This window comes from Mycteria americana, chromosome Z (assembly GCF_035582795.1).
Source record: "Mycteria americana isolate JAX WOST 10 ecotype Jacksonville Zoo and Gardens chromosome Z, USCA_MyAme_1.0, whole genome shotgun sequence".
Taxonomy (NCBI): domain Eukaryota; kingdom Metazoa; phylum Chordata; class Aves; order Ciconiiformes; family Ciconiidae; genus Mycteria; species Mycteria americana.
Genome location: NC_134396.1, coordinates 70216128 through 70235003, shown reverse-complemented (window position 1 = coordinate 70235003; position 18876 = coordinate 70216128). Strand labels below are relative to the sequence as shown.

At 41.5% G+C, this 18876-nt stretch overlaps 1 protein-coding gene across 4 annotated transcripts in view; it reads right to left on the bottom strand.

Moving 5' to 3' along the window:
* Positions 1-459: 459 nt before the first annotated feature.
* The window catches only part of PLPPR1 (phospholipid phosphatase related 1), a 135038-nt gene continuing 116621 nt past the window's right edge, over positions 460-18876 (bottom strand). For 2 of the 4 annotated variants that reach the window (XM_075527084.1, XM_075527083.1), the window contains 4 exons: positions 11794-12044; positions 6167-6343; positions 4072-4203; positions 460-2044 (listed from right to left, as the gene is read on the bottom strand). In XM_075527084.1, coding sequence (XP_075383199.1) covers positions 2012-2044; positions 4072-4203; positions 6167-6343; positions 11794-12044 — 593 coding nt within the window. In that variant the 3' untranslated portion in view covers positions 460-2011. The remainder of the gene's footprint in view (positions 2045-4071; positions 4204-6166; positions 6344-11793; positions 12045-18876) is intronic. The other 2 variants (XM_075527082.1, XM_075527081.1) reach the window with 2 other exon arrangements.

The window sequence follows — 18876 nt, the reverse complement described above, 5'->3', positions numbered from 1 at the left end:
GTGGAAGCTATTGAGCAAGAACACAAGATTCACCCTGCAGTAACAGCACAGTTGGGAGGAACACAGCCCTGGGGTCCACAGCTGCAAAAGCTAGCCTACAGAACATAAGGTTTTTATCTTAGAATTCAACCCCCTGCTAACCCTTTGCAGTATGAGTGGACTTAGGTGCTGCTGACTGGGCGTCTTGAATGGAGTATTCATTGCTGATAAGCTTTCCTAAAATGTCCTTATTCTCCTAACACAGCAGAACAAGGACCAGTTCTACAGCCAAATTTATTCAGCAGGAATTTTTCCTGTGGAATTTGGACCAAAGTTGTAGTGAGGGACCCAGAACACTATCGATGGTTCCTCATGGTTCGGAAAGCCTGCATGGCTCAAGTCTGATCCTTATATTCCTAAGACTGAAGCAGACATCAGTAGAGTCAGAAGAAAATACCAACCTGGAAGAAACACTGCAAGACCAGACACAGATAGACATCCCAAATTTTCTTTGTGTCACAGGCAAATGACAGAGACCAGGCTACACGTTTTGGTTTTTTGATAATTTTTTTTTGCATCTGTTTTGGAAAAAATATACAAAAAAAGCCAAGAAGAACCAACATGGAAATGTGAGGTAAACATTCCAGTAAAAGTACAGACAGAGGCTCCATTCTTTAAAGGAGACACACAGCAGTTATCACCATGCTAGAAGAATGAGATGCAGGAAAATCCTAGAAACAGTGAAAAGTCATGTAATGAAGCCTTTGCCCCATTCTAGCCATTGTCAATGGGCTCTTCTTTGTTCTCCCACCCCCCACCCACACTTAATTGTCTTGTTTTTCCTTAAACAAAGTTGCTAAATTGTAAAATAGCAGTTTTGATATAAATTCTGTATGGCAGAATTTACAAAAATACAGACTGCTACCACAGACTGTGTCAGTTTTGTTTGTTTTTTTTTTTTTTTTTTTGACTTGCCAAAGCCCCTCAGTGAAAACTACACTGTCAGGGCAAAATTGGCTTCTTGGTTATGCCAATCTGAATGCCAAGTAATGCCACTCCACTGGAGAAGTGGTGTCACTTTTCCTTTGCACCAGTGTTACTAGTTACCCCACAAATCTATGATGAAGTTATGAAACACTTAAAGCACAGCCTCAGCTCCACAGTGGTGGCTGTATATCCCCATAGTCAATTCCTGAAGCCAGGTTTCACTGGGAGCTTTAGCTGGGCATCGGGGAGGAACAGAGATCTAGGGAGATGATATAGTCAGCTCACATGCTATCAGCTACTACAATAAATTTTCATGTCCAGTCTGTCTATATTGCAGACTAAGTACGTTGTTTTAGTTATTCTTCAATAACTAGCACAATCACCCACACCAGAACAATCAGGCTTTGATTCAGTAAGATGCCTAAGGACATACTTCAAGTCTGCCAAGTAGTCTGGAAACTGGATGGCTAGCTGAAGTCCATAACGCTAAGGAATGCTTAAGTAGCTCACTGAATCAAGGATGGATGTTTATTACTTGTTGATAGTATCATTTGGGTTAGATTTCTGATCACCATTATTTTAATCCAAGTTAAATATATGCAATTACTTCAGATCTATGCTGAGCTTACTCAGATCAGAATCTGACCCACTGGTAGAAGCACTTCTTATGGTAAGAAAAGGTAAAAGTGAATTCTTTTTTCTAGATATATAAATTCAAAAATGAAAAAAAAAAATCGTGTACAAATATCACATAACAACATCAACAATTCCATAGATGTAGTTCCTCAGTGCACACTTTAAACAAGAAAAGGTTTTTTTTGTTCTTTTTCCATTTTGCTTTTAAATTCTGGCATAATAATATTAAAGCTGACAAAAAATCAGGGCAAGCTACATCACTTCCTCATACAAAAAAAGTACAAAACATTAGCCTCTAACTAGACATAACATAATACTGGTCATCACAGTTAGACATTTAGTAACTGTGTGTCTTGGAGTATTGTACTGGAGGGTAATAAAAAATAGCTTCTGTTGCCAATCTTCCATCTCAGGTTACTTCAGTCATAGAGGCAGAGTGATTCTGCAAAGAGGAAAAGGCAAACACATGAACATTTGTATACATTTTGGCATTTACATAGCCTAGTGTGTAAAATGAATGAGAAAAACCTTCACTAATAAAATCTGTTGCCCATCTAATGTAGGGCTTTAAAATGAAGAGATCACTGCAAATGTGACGGCCGTCTATCCTGAGCTCGTGGTGGGAAATGCTGAACTCAAGCCCTGCTTTGGGGCTATGAACACTCGGTAACAGGCTTGACAAACAAGGTGCCACTTTTTCAATAGCGACTTTCAAACTGGACTGGATCCTGTCCAGAAGGACATGTCAGTACAGGCTCAAGCACTTCATACAGTCACATAACTAATACTGTGGGTCTGTCTTCAGTCACGAAGAGCCTAAAAGACCATGGTTTGGCTTCATGTGATGTGTGCATGTAGATCCTACACAGTTTGATACTAGGGAACATATAGAGCTTAAAACCATACAAAGGTGGGGTCATTATGCCAAAACACATGCAGCCACAGATATATAGCAACACAGAAGTCCTCTTTAGGTGGAAACTGTTGATTCAACCTTCTTGGAAGCCAATGTCCACGACTTCAGTGGCAGTACTGAGTTGTCCTTGGATTATGCTGCATCTGCAGGGTTTGTGTGGGTGCAAAGCAAAACAAGAGTGGGAATGGATGCATAAATCTGCACAGAGAAGGATGAGGCACCTCCTATATCTGAAGAAGCAGTAATAAGCAGCCACTCCTAAGGACTTGTTTATAATAGCTTCAGAGTAGGATCACTTTTTTCCCAATCTACTCCTGCATGGTAGATGTATGGTCATTTAGAGACTGATACCCTGAATCAGAGAAAATTATCTTGTTGATTATAGTGGACATCAACAGTTAAGGCCTAGTCCCTGCCTGCACTTCACGGTCCAGAAGCTATAAATAGCTGATTAGACAAAATTTTTCTCACAGTCTATGAATATTTTCACCTGTTCAGCCCTTTTGTCATACACGACACAACGTGGATATATAAGTAGCATGTAGTTTCTGGGCTGCAAGTCCAGCAAGAGAACAGTTAATGCACATAGTGCTGCAGATTTAATTGAAAGTCTTCCAGCAAATCTTTGCCTAATCAAAATTGAGTTTTCAATTAAGCAAAATATTTCCAGGAGTTACAAACAGTGTCTTTTCCATTTTTTTTAATTCCTATTTTCAGTTTATTTGTCAAAGGATTTAGCAAAAGTCACTATTGATCTTGCCACACACCATGTACATAGGAATGACAGGCCATCTAATACAGGAAGTACAATTTAAAGAACAAATCAATTACACCAGGGCATTTCAGATAACTGATAAACTACAGTTCCTCCTTGTTCGCAGAAATTCTTGGCAGGTGGCATTTGCTTGTCTGTTTTGAAAGGACTGGGTATGATTCAGTTACATCAACACAACCCATTTGAAGTTAGTAGTTTAACAGAAAACACCATCAGTGATAATGCTCCCGCTAGCCTATTTTTTTGCAAACTTGAAAGAATGCTATTAACTTCTCTTCTGATGACTTAGAGATAGAAAACAGTATATGATTACTTCTTCTTATAGAAGATACTGAACAGTAATAAGGATAAAAAACTAATCTCTATAATATTTTTCTGGACAGCATAGTTTAGCCTCAGGATTACAAACATTAGAGTAAATCCTTAAGACATCCCACAAGCATTCCGAAGTGTAATTAGACAGAATTATCTTTACTTTTCTCTCGGTTTTCTATTCTTCTAAGCAAAAGTTTGTTATCACAAATGATATGCAGAGGCACGTGAAATCCTACTGCTTTAGCTTTGGATGTGCACAGGGGCAGAAGATCTACAGTATTTGGTAGTTTAAGGGATAAATGGCTTTAAACAAATTCTTCCCTGATACAAATTCATTCTGTTCAATGGGCTTAATGTTAGGAATAAAACCAGCTGCCTGTGTAGTTACGTATGCAACTAGTTTTTACTCTGCCATAACAGAAGATGTGCTTGGTGATGGTCTGGGTGAGAGGATTTACAGTACCTGTGCACTCAATGTCTCCAGAGGACTTTCCACTCTTGGAAAAGCCATTAGAGGCATTCCTCGTGGGTCTTCAGGCTTCGGTTTAGAAGGAGCTCCGTGAGTGCCTTTAAAGTTATGGACGACACATATCCCCTGTGTGATACAGAAAAAAAAGAAAAGTGAGGTCAGGATGTTCTGTCCCCAGGAAAGCTTACAGGAATTATCACCAGAGGTCTTACAACTGCCAGTTTTTGCAGTTGAACTTAACCTGGGTTTTGGTTCAAAGCATTACCTATCTCAGCCTTGGGCTACAGCGCATTTACTGATATAGTAGGCCGTGGTGGACTACCTTGGTAAATGGGTTCATCTGGCCTGTAATCTGAGGTGATGAACCATTCTCAGCCTTTTTATGTTTTATACAGCACAGACTCCCATGTCTGCTTTATCATCACACAACCATGGGCTACCCCGATGATGCATTTTATTGGCCAAATATTCCCTTCAGACTGACTGTCATTTACAAACAGTGAAAACGGCTTACTGGATGGCTAATCTACCTCACATCTGGATGACATCAAGCTCATTTAGCACCATTCCTGCATACTTCCACCACAGCTGCTGTGGTGTTTATCCTACAAGCCCTTCCCTTGTGCATGACCAGACTTACTGCACCCACATGGTGAGGCTAATCAGAGCAAACACACATGGCAGGTCGGGGCTTGGGAGCACAGTGAAAAAAAAGACATACAGGAGCTGACGCATCTGCTGTCAGAGCGATTCCTGCAGCCAGCTCCTTGCTGGCTCTTCCTCTTCGCTGCTCTTTAGACCTGAGCAAGGAGCAGGCTGCAGCTGGGTGAGCCTTGTGCCAGCAGCAGGAATCTCACCGCACCCCTCCCCTCCAAGCGCCGGGGAGACCCCTTCCACCACTCTGCAATTGGGCTGGTGACACTTGCAGGCTGGCAGAAGGTCTGCAGGGCCAAAATGTGGCTAGGAGCAGGCTGTCACTGCCAGAAACAGGAACTGGGAGCACGTAGATTGTCCTGACCAGATACATGGGGTGACTGCCTCTTATATTGCATGAGCTAGATTTAAACTGCCTTTCCCAGTGGGAATCAGACAAACTACTTTTTTGGAGTTTGGAGATTCAGGTCAGAGGTTGCAGACATCTTTTTATTTAAAGGGAACACAGGAATAAATGATAAGTGAAGGTTTGGTTTGTTTTTTTTTTAAGTACAGAATAGAAAAAAAATCAGTGACAAGACAACCTAGACTTAAGGGAATTTTGAAACCTAATCTCTCCTGATTACAGGGATGAAGTGTCTGTTGCTATGCAGTGGATAGTTTTGAAGCATATTTTGATTAAATCGAACCAGGCACATTTCTTGGTCATAGTGAGGATCACCTTGACTGCTGTGTGGGTAAATCCTCAGCAAGAGATCTCTCACCAAACAAAACACTTAAACCACACAGCCAACAGGGGAGCAAGTAACATTCAAAGTCCAGAGAGATGCTGCTCCTAGATTCTGTGGGAAGGCCTTTGATATATTTAAATACATTTGGTTGTCCTATGAGATGGTGAACAATTTCAGCTCAACTCCAAATGCTGCAAAGGGAGGTAGTTTTGTCTCCCAGGGAGTTTGTCCTGACCTTCCTTTCTATTGCACTTTTTTTATGGTCTGAAACAAAACGGGGAACCAGGATCACTGCTTAGAGCTCTAGGTAACACCCTGTGTCCTACATTTTTTGCCAGATACCAGGCAGAGAGTGGGGTTCTGCAACACAGGGGTGTCAGAGAAGAAGGTCTCAAGCATTTTTGACATTACTTGAAATCTACACCATCTTTAAAGCATTTTCCAGGACAGGTCAAGTAAGGACATGCACAGTAATCAAAATAATCTTCAAATATAGACAATGCACAAATGTCATCATATTAGCCTTATTAATTAGTATCAACCTGATTTCATATTAGGATTTTCTCTGATGATACCTTTAATTAGATGGGGCTAGAATTAGTTCTTAGCAACTGGATTAATCAGCTGCAATAGGCCACAAGAGAACAGTAATTTTTTTAACTGAGGTATTTTTAAAAGGAATGCAGAAGGACTGATGGGCTTACCAGAAACAAGGCTACAGCACTCCCCAAGATGAAGCCTGCGATCACATCCGAACAGTGGTTTCGATACTCGGAAACTCGATTTAGCCCGGTGAGGAATGCAGCACAGAGGGTACCCAGACACAGCACAGGTTTGGCTAGCCTGCTACTCTTTGTTTTAATTGTGCTTGTGATGTACATCTGAAACAAAGGGCAAGCCAAAAATGAAAAGGGGCTCTGCCAGAAACGCATCTTTTTCCACCCAGACAAATCTGAAATCAGCAAGGATGTGACAAAACCCATGATTCATTAAAAAAAAGCATTGGGAAATGGAGGAAGAGGTTTAAGGTAATTCAGAGAACACTTTTAAGAGAACAAAATGGTTACTGTTAAATGCTGTTTCAGGATGTCAAATATGCCATCAACTGCATTTACATACTGGACTTTTTCTGAGCAGGTACATACAGGCTGTTTTACTGACTTCCTAACTTGTGCAAATACTTGCTCATATGCTAGCAAACATGCACTCTGAATGTACCTGACTAGATGTTTACAAAGGGAGTCCAGAATTTATGTTTATACTCCTGCAAAAACTGTAATGTGCACATGATTGAGTGCCTAGCATCCATATGAACTAGCTGCTCCAGTTTCCTAAGTGGTGTTAAGGTTAAGAAACAGAGAACGTTATGAGAAACCATTCCAGACATTTTCTCTGGAAGATGAAAAGAAACACAGAATATGAGAGAGATTTCTTTCAAAACAAAGTTGATTCTGAAAATGTAATTCCAGAGCATGAAGTTTCACTGTGGTCTGAATATTTTTTCATGAACCCCACATGTTTTTGGCAGTTTGTATTTTATTTTAAATGCATTTTGATAGAGAGAGTAAAACCATGTGGGTCACAATTAGGAGCCAGTCATTAATTCCAGAGCCACAAAATGACAAAGATCAAGCAAAGCAAGCCTGATGGCAAAACAATTCAATAAAATCCTTTTCAGCAAGGAAGTATGAATGCCTGCATGATTTCCAAAGCTTTGATAAGCAAAGCAAATATGTCAAATACATTTGCCAGAAATGTCTCCAGATGACACATTGCCTCCCATACGTGAAACTGAATCAGGAAGATACATTTGAAAAATTCATTTGGTTCTTATTACCAATCAGCTGGTAAATCCACCTGATTCACATAGTGTAGATCTGATCTTTTGCAAGTACAAACACCTGTTCTGCTGGGGAATGGAAAGATTACAAACCATGGAAGTGTCTCTTCCAGTGCTTAATATCAAGATGCCATTTTATTTGTAAAGAAAAAATATGTTCTTTTGTTGTAAAAATAAGTAAAATAACCAGAGCTGAAAATATTTCCATTCTTGACCCTTTTTCAGCTGTCAGAAATGGAAATATGGTTCTGTTAGTCTTCTGGACAAGTAACTCTATGGAAGATCCTTATTGTTTTAATTACATCTGCAATAACACCACAACTGGGATCTCTGATTGTGCTGTCTGCAGGTCACAAACCTCATCTTTCTCTGGGATGACTTCATTTCTGGGGAAGGGCACTGCTGAGCGCTTTGCCATGGGCAGCGCTGAAATCAGAGCGGGACTCTGCAGGATGGTGGAGACCCAAGGGTTGTTCTCCGTTGCTGCTGCTGCGGCAGCTCAGGACACCACGCTGGCTCACACTGCCAGACTCTGGCCAAGACTGCAATGGCTTGGTTGGGGTGAAGCTACCTCGGGATTTTCCTGTGCCTGTGGTGAAGGAAGGAGGTTTGGCTTGGTGCTTCCAATTGCAACTACCGGCACAGCTCGCTTTGCACTCCATGATCTATCTGGCAACCACGGGCAATTATTTTACTGTATTTTAATGCCTGTCCCTTTCTTCATGAGCCAGGTATACAGAGGTCACTATGGTCTAGCACGTAGTTTTGGGATCAAGAAACAGAAATTATATCCATTCTCAAGGTCACTCTGTTCATTGCCTTTCATATATTCCTTTATTTTGCTGTATTGTACATATTTTTTACTCTAGCTTTCTCCCTGTCCATATTCCTTTTCTTTTTTCCTTGACTGGGCCATCAAATGTCCCTACAACTGGCTTCCCCTCACTGGCTGGTGTTAAAAATGTTAGCCTTAAACCCAATACAATACGTAACTCTAGAAGAAGGGAAGGGACGCAGCAACCACCTCCTGGAAGGGAAAGGGACAGGCCAGAGAAACCAACCAGGGGAAGACAGATCTGACTGCCTCCGGACCTATACCTAGGCAAAATTATACTTTTACCTGCCAAGAAACTGCAGTACTAGACTTCTAAGAGCTGAATTTGCCAGATCTCTGCCTGGGGAGGTGAAGTCTTCTGCCCTTAAATGTGCAGCTGCAGACATAATTTAAAGGTGAATATTATGACCTGGAATATTATGGTGTGTAATAGCACTGGAATGGGACTAAGCTACTTGAGAGGTTCCTGCTTGCTTTGTTTTTCCAACCTAATATCTGACTGCAGCACATGCCTTGAAATGACAGCTAGCAACTGAGCACTAGGCGGCAATCTTGCCCCAGTCCTTGCTGGTAGGTCGAGCTGCACCTGACTATCACCAAAACCCACATTAAGGTTCTTCTTTGGAAACAATAGGAAAAAATATTGTGAAGTGCCACTGTGTGACTAACTACCGCCCATCCTTTCATCCTATGCATTTCTTTTAGCAGAAGCCAATTCAAACGAGCGATAGGGAGCTGGATTGCTTTCCTATTCCCCACCAAATCACTACTGCGGTTTACAGCATCCAAAGGAAAAGCATCACCTCTTTAAAGTAACAATGCAGTCCTGCTGCAACGGCTGCAAACCCTAGCTACAGAGAACAACCACGCATGCTTGTTTTCTTACAGGTATGAGATGAAGCTGGATCTTTGGGTTACCCACATGGGAGAATTATCCTTTTTACAGATGGGAAGTATCTAATGTGTTTGAAGTTTCACGCGTCTCAGCAGGAAAATGTAAACTTGTAGTAAAGAGAACATTTTTAGCAATGAAGGTAATTAACCATGCGAACAGATTGCCAAGGGAAATCTGTTAAACCATCATGAGGAGGGTTTAAAACAAGACAAACTGTTTTCCCAGAAGGTATGCTCCAGTTCATCCATAAATCACATGCTGAGCTCAGAAATAACTGGGAGAGCTTCTCCATTCTGGTCAGACTTCCCGATCACTGCAGTGTGATCTTTATTGTACTCATCTCTAAAGCCAAGATATTTTTTAAGATTCTCACAATGTGTTTACCCTTTCACTTACAGCATGTTTTCAAAGCTTTGTGTAAGAGTCCAAAACTTCAGTGAAAGTCACTTACATTTGATTTCCTACATGCAGCAGGTGTTTTTGAAAATTTCCCACAATGCTATTTATAGGGTAAATTCATTTACAAAACTCTAAATGTCAAAACCAGTTATTTGATGGGTGGGAGAGGGAGGAAGGAAGTGAATATAAGAAGATGTGAAAAAAATAGAATAAATCATATTAAAAAATAAACTACATATGATTTAACTATATAAATTATCTATTCAGCTTCTTTGCTGTGCTCTTATCAGTACACTCAAGCAGTGTATTTAGCAATGTGCGATGTGTGATAGTAGCACTCATCCTGTGTGTAATTCCTCGCCCATCTTTTTCAAACAGACAAAAACATAGACAGTTGAGGAGGCTTTTTTGTTTGCAAGTTTAAAATAGACATACATACATACACATATATATATGTATATATTTAGAATGTATGTTATATCTATGATGAGAAAGGCAGAGTGGAAGAAGTCTGTCTTGTCCTTTCAGCAGAAAGTGGGGAGTTTTGTGATAGTTTATTTTCCTTGGAAAGTTCACAATTTCATCTCAATACTGCAAAATTCTGTGTCCTACAAGCTTTACAGACAATCTTTTCCTTTACCATAGAGATTTCTACAGTAAGAGAGAAGCAGAGCCTTTGACAATGATGTGTATTGTAGAACATGATACAGTCTCCTAGATACTCAGTGCAGCTGCTCGAAGTGCCAAGGCCTTGAATTTCATTGATTAGTCTGGTAGGTGTTAATGCAGAAATGGAAGAAATTGTTGGTGGGGTCACAGGGACCTGGGTTGCAGAAGGGATTTGCTGTACTGTTCTCTGCTATTCAGAATTTCCCAAATGTTGAAAGTTTCATGTTCAGGTATATTGTATCAGTCTAATCTAGTCAAGAAGCAATGCACCCAGGCGTAAACGACAGATGCCAGGTCATGATCTGATGTGATGAGGTAGAGTCTTCTAGCCGGATGGATGTGACAGGAAGCATTACTTGTGGATGCTGCTAGCAAGAGCTTAGCTGAAGAATCCTAAAAACACTACTAAACAGTCAATGTAAGTGATTAGCTATATCTTTCAACCATAGAGACCCTGTTGTGACTGTAAAACAATTCTTGCTTTCACTCCAGAGGTAAACAGGAAGATCAGCAAGGATATCTTCTTTCTCTCTACAATAAGAGGTCCTCCAGTTGTGCTGGTGAAATACTTTTAATTTTCCATGTTCTGGTTGAACACTACCATCTGTAGGTGTCCTTGTCATTGACTCTTCCATAACCTTTCTCAGAAGAGCATGAAGTAACAGTTGTTTAGAGATGATGTAACAGGGATACCCATATGCAACATATGCTTTTATCATCTGTTTTTTGTTCTTTGCCAGCAATGTTAATGAATTAAGGAGTATTTCTAGCCTATCATTTTCCCTTGGGAAAGGTACCTAGAGGCATGTGTTTCTAACTGTACAGCAGCATGTACTATGTACAGTAAATACCATCTCTTCCTGCGATACTTCTGGGAGACTAATAAAACTTAATTAGATGCTATTCTAATTTTTATGTAAGTATGGAAGCCAGAGCTGCTAGCTCTTTTCTCTGTCCCCTACACTTTAGGCATACAAGATTAATCTCTGCCTGCAGAGATCACAACAGTGATGCTTTGGCTTCTCCTCAGCTTCTTTGGCAGGTGTCAAGAAAGATCCTAGTTGGTTAAATATAAAACCCAGATTATAAAAAAAAACCAATTTCCTTCCTGACAGTATAGCAGTGTCACCTTCTCAAGATGTCAACTGGGGTCCATTTCTCTGTAATAACAGCAAAATTCTGGCACTGACTTGTATTACAACCTTCTTTGCATGGGGAATTCAGGTCCTAAACAAGGGGAGCAAAATCCAGCCTAGTTCAGCCTCCCATTGAAATGGCACAATTTAAATTTTAAATGTTCAACAACCCATGGCATGTGAACAAAAGAAATAGTAGTGATCCAGGAGCCATTTAAGCATCAACTTCATTTTAATGTTCATGAGACAGAGGCAGGGAGAAGAAGAGGTTGAATGCATACTCAAAGGCCTCTGAGAAAATCAGCAGCAAAGACAAGATTAGGACCTCATGCCTCCATATCATACAGTGCCTCAAAAGCAATGAACATTTGATTTGCTTATACTAGGACTGATAAAACAGAGAGAGAAGTGGATTTCCCCGTACAGATAAAGAAGAAAGCCCCCCCTCCCCCAACAACCCTCTTTTTCTTCAAAAACCCATTGTAAGAAAAATGGCCCCATCTAGATGCACATACAGAAACCTCTCATACAAGTTAGCAACCATCACTGGCACTCACCGTGGCATATAAAGCTGAGTAGATGCTCAAAGCAGCATGTTTGGATGGAAAGGATCTCCTTGCCTTTTCAATCACCTCCACATCCCCAGTGCAGATGTTGCCATTGTTTATGAACTGGTGGTGTGCCCGACAGTCGTTTCCAGTGTAGTTGGGTTTACATACAGTCAGGAAGTAGGGAGCCAAGTTCCCAGTCACAACCTGGCCAGCATTTACAAATATGTCAGTGGCAAAAAGTCCAAATGCAAACACTCCTGTGAGGAAAGGTTAAAAATAATGATTATTCAAACAGGTTTAAAAAAAATCTTGGTACTTGAAAGGAAAAGACATAATGAGAGGTAAGGCACCAAACCCTGCAGTTGTTACCCGGCAAAAGCCCCTGCTGACTCCAGCAGAGTCCTGCATCAAAGGCATGACACAGAAGACTGCATGCTTAACTCTGACAGTGCTTAACTCAGCAACTCCACAAGGACTCAGAAACAGCCTGAAAACAATAAGCAAGTGCCGAAGTACTTTTGTGATTCCGGCTCTTAACAGAACTGTGAGCTACAGATTTCACTGAAAACTCTGCACCTATACTATGCCTGTAAAGTTTCCACTATGACAAAGGCTCACAGCCTTTGTGTCAAGTGTGATGCACCTGAGTTACTAAACATGTTTATGTATTTTTACCACATCTGGGACAAAAAATGGTAATATAACAGCTCTGAACCTGAAAGTGCTGAGACACTATACTGCACTTAACATAACTATCTAGTGTTAAGTACCTTTTGGATTTTGGCTATTCACCATCCTCATGTTGAAAATTAAGATCCTGATCTAGCGATATTTGGCAGGTCCTTTGGGAAACATCCTAATGCTTTGCTCTTGCAGACATTTCCAAACAGTTGCAGTTCAGCTCATGTCACTGGGAGCACATACCCGCAAACACTATAGCAGGAAGCATTCATTTGAATGCAGGAACATTTCCAGGGTTGTGGAACTGCTCAATACTGCAGTTGTCATACCCGCCACTGACTCCCCATGAGTGTTACCAATACCTGCTACAGCTGCTATGAACATATATGAGGATCTTTTACTTGCTTATACTGACTACATACCAAAGGAACAGAACAGCAGGTTTGCAGAAATGCCAAATCCAAACGTTCTGAAAAACTAAATCAGCTCCCCTTTTCCCCTTCCCATCACTAAGGTGGATTAAAGTGTCACAAAATCTTAGAATAAATAAATATTTACTTTTGGTGTGGAAATGTTGAGGGTCCTATATTTTTGCTTTCTCCCTCCTGTAGCTCTGTAAGCAAAAGTTGTTTAAATTATAAATTAGCTCAGATTGGTATCTATTTAAATATGACTAAGAGTTGGAGCTCCAGGGAAAACATCTTAGGAGAGCTGTGATAAAATGTTAAGAGCTGGCACCACCACGGCTATAACAACTTCACTGCTTATCTGTACTGAGTTTAAAAAAAAAAAAAAGGAAAAAAAGACTGCTATAGTCTGAGAAACAAAAAATATCAGGGAATCAGCAATGTAATGCAGCAGAAAATGCTTTACAACGAATTAGCAAGAATCAAGGATCATTCTGCAGATATTGTCACCCACCACGCAGCTAACAGAAAGCAGAAGGCTACAACTAACAGAGTTAGGTCCTTCAAAACATTCGGGGCCCATCTACACACAGGACACTTGTACAGACAGTAACATAAAATAAAACCCATAACTAAAAATGGATTCATTGTACGAGTGTCAAGTGGGGCTTGCCAGCAGCCCTCGCTCACAGAGATGGTGTGGTGTGACTGCCACGGCTGTGCTGTGACACAGATTCCTCACTGGGTACCGATGGGAAGAGCCCTCTCCTTGGCTAGCAGCCTGGAGCGGCTGCAGGAGTGCAGAGCCGTTTGTCGTCACCACACTTCCCCAAGGTTAGGAAGGAGCATTACCACAATGAAGACGATTTTGGGGACTGAGTTTATTACTATTCTTTATATGTGTTCATTATTATTCATTATTAATGAACTGATGTGTGATCATGGATTTAAAAAGCCAGTGGAGGTCAAAGGAGGTAGCCTTCCTGTGGTTCTAGACTGCAGGACTGGCCCCTGCCTTTTTACTGGCATGACAGGCTTCCTCTCGTTTATCCTGCTAAGTGTCTGTGTTTAAAAGGGAAACGGAGAGAGCACTGACACTGCTCCTTTATTTCCTTTATCCCTCTGCTAATATTTTAAATCCATGGTTTTCCACAGCTGGCAGGAGCTCCTCATCTACTTTAGCCAGTGCACAAGCAAGTTCAAGAGAAAAAGGCAGGAGGTATCTTTTCAGCCTGGTGAAACAGCAAGTTATGCCAGAGATGAATCTTGTTTTATATACAGCTCTCTGGCCAATTTCTTACAATTTTTTGGCACAGCTTGCTTTAAATGGCATCTTTTTGATGCGCTGTGCAAATCACAGGGAATGCAGTGAGGATTATTATCCAGCCCTTTACAATACTTAGAGGAAATCTAAGAGCCAGGCAGTCTGGCACGCAGTCTTTATCATGTAAGTACAAGCCAAGAATCGAGGTGTTCCAGAAAAAGCTCACGGGCTTCACAAAGTTATTTCAATCTCTAGGCAGTGCACAGGTACAAAGGTGGTCCAATGTTTTTCTCAGAAAAAAAGAAGTTTCAACACCTGCTTTTTCTCAGTATTTGGTAGCACTGAAAGTGCTGGCCCAGACTCAACTGCTGAGGGCTGCAGTATTCTGCAGAACAGCAGAACAAGCCATGGCTGAAACTTTTATCATGCTCTGACTGCGATGCATATTGATCTCTGTAATTCCCCTCTTGCAGTTCTGCCAAACTGCACCTTATGAAAATCACAGCTATGTGCAGCAATGAATTCTGCTAGCAGGAATTTAACCCTTGCAGACTGATTACACATCATGTAGTCTCTGGAGACTTTGAGATAGTGTTGACTGTAATTGATTTAAAGTGTGTAACACCAGTGAGCCTGGGTAGTGATGGAGAATCCCTTGATGGTTTTTGTACCTCAGGAATCCATCTGTTCAATGGATTTGTTCAATGACCTACAGCAGCTAAGCTAACTGACCAGAGCACGAGGATGCAGTGACGTGATTGCCAGGTTTTTAGAGGCAGACAAATCGCTGCTGAAAGGCTTCACAGGAACGGCAACTAGCCATAGCTCTTCAGGGTCATACAGCTGAAGTCCATGATATAATGCCACAGAGAGAGAAGGGCAGAACATGTACCTCTTCCAGACTTTGATGCTCAGGTGTAATGGGAGGTGATGTCATCCTGCGAAGGAGCAAGTGCTTTATCTCAATCTGCTCATTCTGGCCTAGAAAACCTGGGAGTGAACTTTAGTCCAGAACTTAGCATATGCTGAGAAAAGATGTAAACAGTGCAAGCCACATGGGAAGAAAACCTACAGCCTGTACAGTTGGTTACTAGCAGAAAGGATGGACAGAGGTTAATTTCATTTACATAAAGCCACTCCTTCCCCTCATCCACACACGTCACATAGCCTGGCTGCACAAAGAGGCTTTAAAGAAGGAGCCGAAATTATTTCTGGAAAGGCTTCCTGACTTTTTGTCACTGTCCTGGCTCTCAGCTATGTTGGTGTGTGTCAGGAGCAGCCAGAAAGAAGAGGCTAGAAGGCAAACCAGTAAGCAGAATGTAAATGGGAGAGAGACTAGTTTAGGCCAGAGATAGAGGGTAGGCTATACTCCCTGCTACTCTCTTTAGCTGCCCCAGAGTCCAAGAAGAAGGAACTGAGGATCAGATTTGCCTGATATCTTTACCTCCAGTGAGAAAGACCTTAGACAAACTAAATGTGCAAACCACAAAAAGAACAAACAAGGAAAGTCCTGTTCAAAAATGCTGACAACAGACAACATGAACCTTAAATCTTTCCAGCTCCATCTCACCTGAACTAACACTTGCCTTGGCAGAAGAATCTACATCTTCAGCAGCTTCAATTCTGAATGCTTCAGTGTCAATTTCTACACTTACACCTCCCCCTAAACTGCTGCCAAACGATCCTCCAAGCACAAACCCATAATTTCTGGGCTCTCACTCACATGCTACTCTAATGGTATTTCTCCTGTCGAGCTCCCTGTGTGGCTATTCATCAGTGTTGGCACCTCCACCTCTGTCTTTTGCTTTTGCTAACAGAGACATCTGCCCTGAAGAAGAATCCAGCTCTCCTTGCTCACAGTAACCTCAGTGCAACTCTGTCTTCTCCCTGCAACTCATGCTGAAGCACTCTCTTCTTCCACCCTGAATCTGTCTAACATCAGTGACTGCAGCTGCTTGTTGACTCCATGGAAACTCTCACTATTACAGACATTTAAAATGCCACTGATTTGAAACAAAACAACAAAAAAAAGCGAAAAAAACCCAACAAAGAAACACTGGGAGTTGTAGAAGAGCAGCTGAAAAGTCATCAGGAAGAGAGAAGTGAGAAGCCAGTGGGTGGAAATGAGAATGAGGAGGTAGAAGGCTTTATTAGACAAAAACCATGAAACCCTTAAGTAAAGTGACAAAAGAAACAATGCATTGAAGGGCTCACGAGACATCAGAAGCTGTGCTCTTCAGTAACATATCACCATGTGTTCTACCAAGTGCATTTATTTAGGCACTCCTCTCTCTCCCAGTGCCCAGTCAATTTTCTGAATTTTTCACACTCAACCTAATTTGCTCGGAAAATGTTCGTATTACACGTGCACGCTCACGCTCCCCCAACCCCTTTTCCACCCCTATGTTTTTTAAAGAAGATTAGAGTTTCAATGGAGGGAGTCCCTGGAAGGACTCGTGGCTCTATGGAAATGCTGATCCGCAGCCCATCTCTGAAGGTTTTTCTCTAATGGTACTGTGCATCCAATAAAGCCATATATTTATGGTCCTGTGACTCAGACTCTGCTAAACCACCCTTCATCATTATATCTTAAAGGGTGTTGTTAAAGGAGATCTGTATCATTAATCCATTTTACAACTGGAGAGATGGGGGTTGCAGGGAATTTATTGTCTGTTGCTATGGCATCAGGAGCAGGCTCAACAGCAAGCTTCTTCCAAGCACTCATAATCCGATCCCAGGATTGGCTTTGATCTCCCAGTGAAGACCCCACAAAGCTCACTGCTCCGGGCATCTACTGCCTCTTGTGTCTGCCTGCTTCACCTGTGAGTGTCCTGCCTGGATACAGTTCCCTCAAGATGTAAGAAGGAAGACAAGCGGTCTGAGCACGCAAGAACAAATTCAGTTCCCTGTGCAAAAGTACTCTGGAGCCTCAAGACTCCTCCCCGCAGACACACACAGGATAAGAAGGGAGACATACAGTAGTTTAAGCTGGTGCAGCAGTTTAAGTTAGAGGCAGCACACCCAAATACAGCTTCATCCCTACTGAAAGGCAGCCTTAATAGCAGAATGTGCAGTGTTTCACAGTGAACTTCAGATCCAAGGCAGACAGAAGGAGAAGGTCAGGCAAACTATGTCCTGCCGCTGCCTAGGGAATTGCCATCAGAGCTCTGGGGTATATCTATCCTATTACAATAAACTCAATGTGTGTATAAATCTTGTAAACCTTTATTTGCCGAACGAAAGCCTTAATTTGCTGAAATAAAGCCCTAATTTCATTATTTAGCTGCCCACTGTGAGGTGTCACCATGCTTTAAATTAAGCTGTCAGCAGAAGCTGATCGCCATTTGTTAACTGCAAATTATGCAGGTCCAAAGTAAAAGCCACTGGTAGCAAATTCATGAAGCACACTGCATTTCTAAATATCTGAACTGGAGAGAGGCTACTTGCATGTTATCAGGGCTTTGCAGGTATACAACTTAATCACATGGATTAGAAACCTAATATAATGAAATGCAACACAATACGCACACTAGTCACCCTGCCGAACTGAGTCAGGGAGGTCTGAATCCATGACCCTGGGGGTAGGATAGCAGCTGTATATAAACAGACTAAATCCTTGACTGAAACCATTCACTAAATAATGCTAAAATAACTTATAACCTCTATTTGCAATACAAATGATGAAGTAGAACACGAAAGCCAGTGCAAGATGACAAGATGTTAACAAAGTACTGAACAGGAAATTACCACAAGACAGGGTGAATACAAATACAAAAGGCTGTGTGTACTCAAGGTGGGAGACAGGGAGAAGAGGCAGAGGCCCAAGAAACAACCACTCTTATGCCCTGGTTTCTTGAAGGTCCAGCATGTAAACAGTGAATTTTGGCAGCAGAAATTTGTAATAAAACTACTGGGAGGGGTGGGGAGAGGAGGGAGGAGAGATGAGGTGACTAAAGAATAGCAGTGCAGCACCAATATTTTAGACAGAAAAAACTGCTCCAAAGCAATTGCACACCACTTGTTTGACCTGAAAATCTTCAAACTTCAAACTAAGTATCTGTGGAAGCAGCTATAAAAGATAAAGAGGAAGACAGAAAAAATTGCAACATATAGTAAAGTCTCATGTTTCCAAGCTAAGCCATCTTTTTTTCACTGATAAAGGAATTGATTTTCTAAATACGGGGAACATAGCAGGTTTCACCAACGCAGGCTGCAGCAAAGGACTTGACGTACACTGAAGCAAGTTGAGAGGCAGCCCTTCACCACAAAAGCAAATGTCTACCAACGTGCAGAATTCATGCCTGGGCCAGGAAGCAAGAAGAAATGTTGGCTCTGCTTCAGGTGGACAAAGAACCGGGGAGAGATTTAAGACAAAGCTCAACATTCAAGGTCCCCACTAAACTCAGGAGGGGAGAATCTTAGAAATAGACAGCTGCTGAGGGCTTGAGGAAAACAAGGAGAGAATAGGCACAGAGCAGAGTAGGCAAGATAAGAAAAATCAAGGAAAAGAAACATGGGGCTTTGCCAACATCCCAGAATAGTGGCAGGTTTTTGGTTTTGCTTAATTCTTTGCTCCACTATCAAAGGGCAAAAAAGTGCTTCATTCTATACATATGAAGAAAAAGCAAGAAGGGAAAAGGCTCAAGTCTAACAACCAAATCCAAAAGATCCCATGGAGATAGTATGACAAGGGTGCTTATCTTTCCCATCACCAAAAGACAGTCTGGCTTTTCCCTT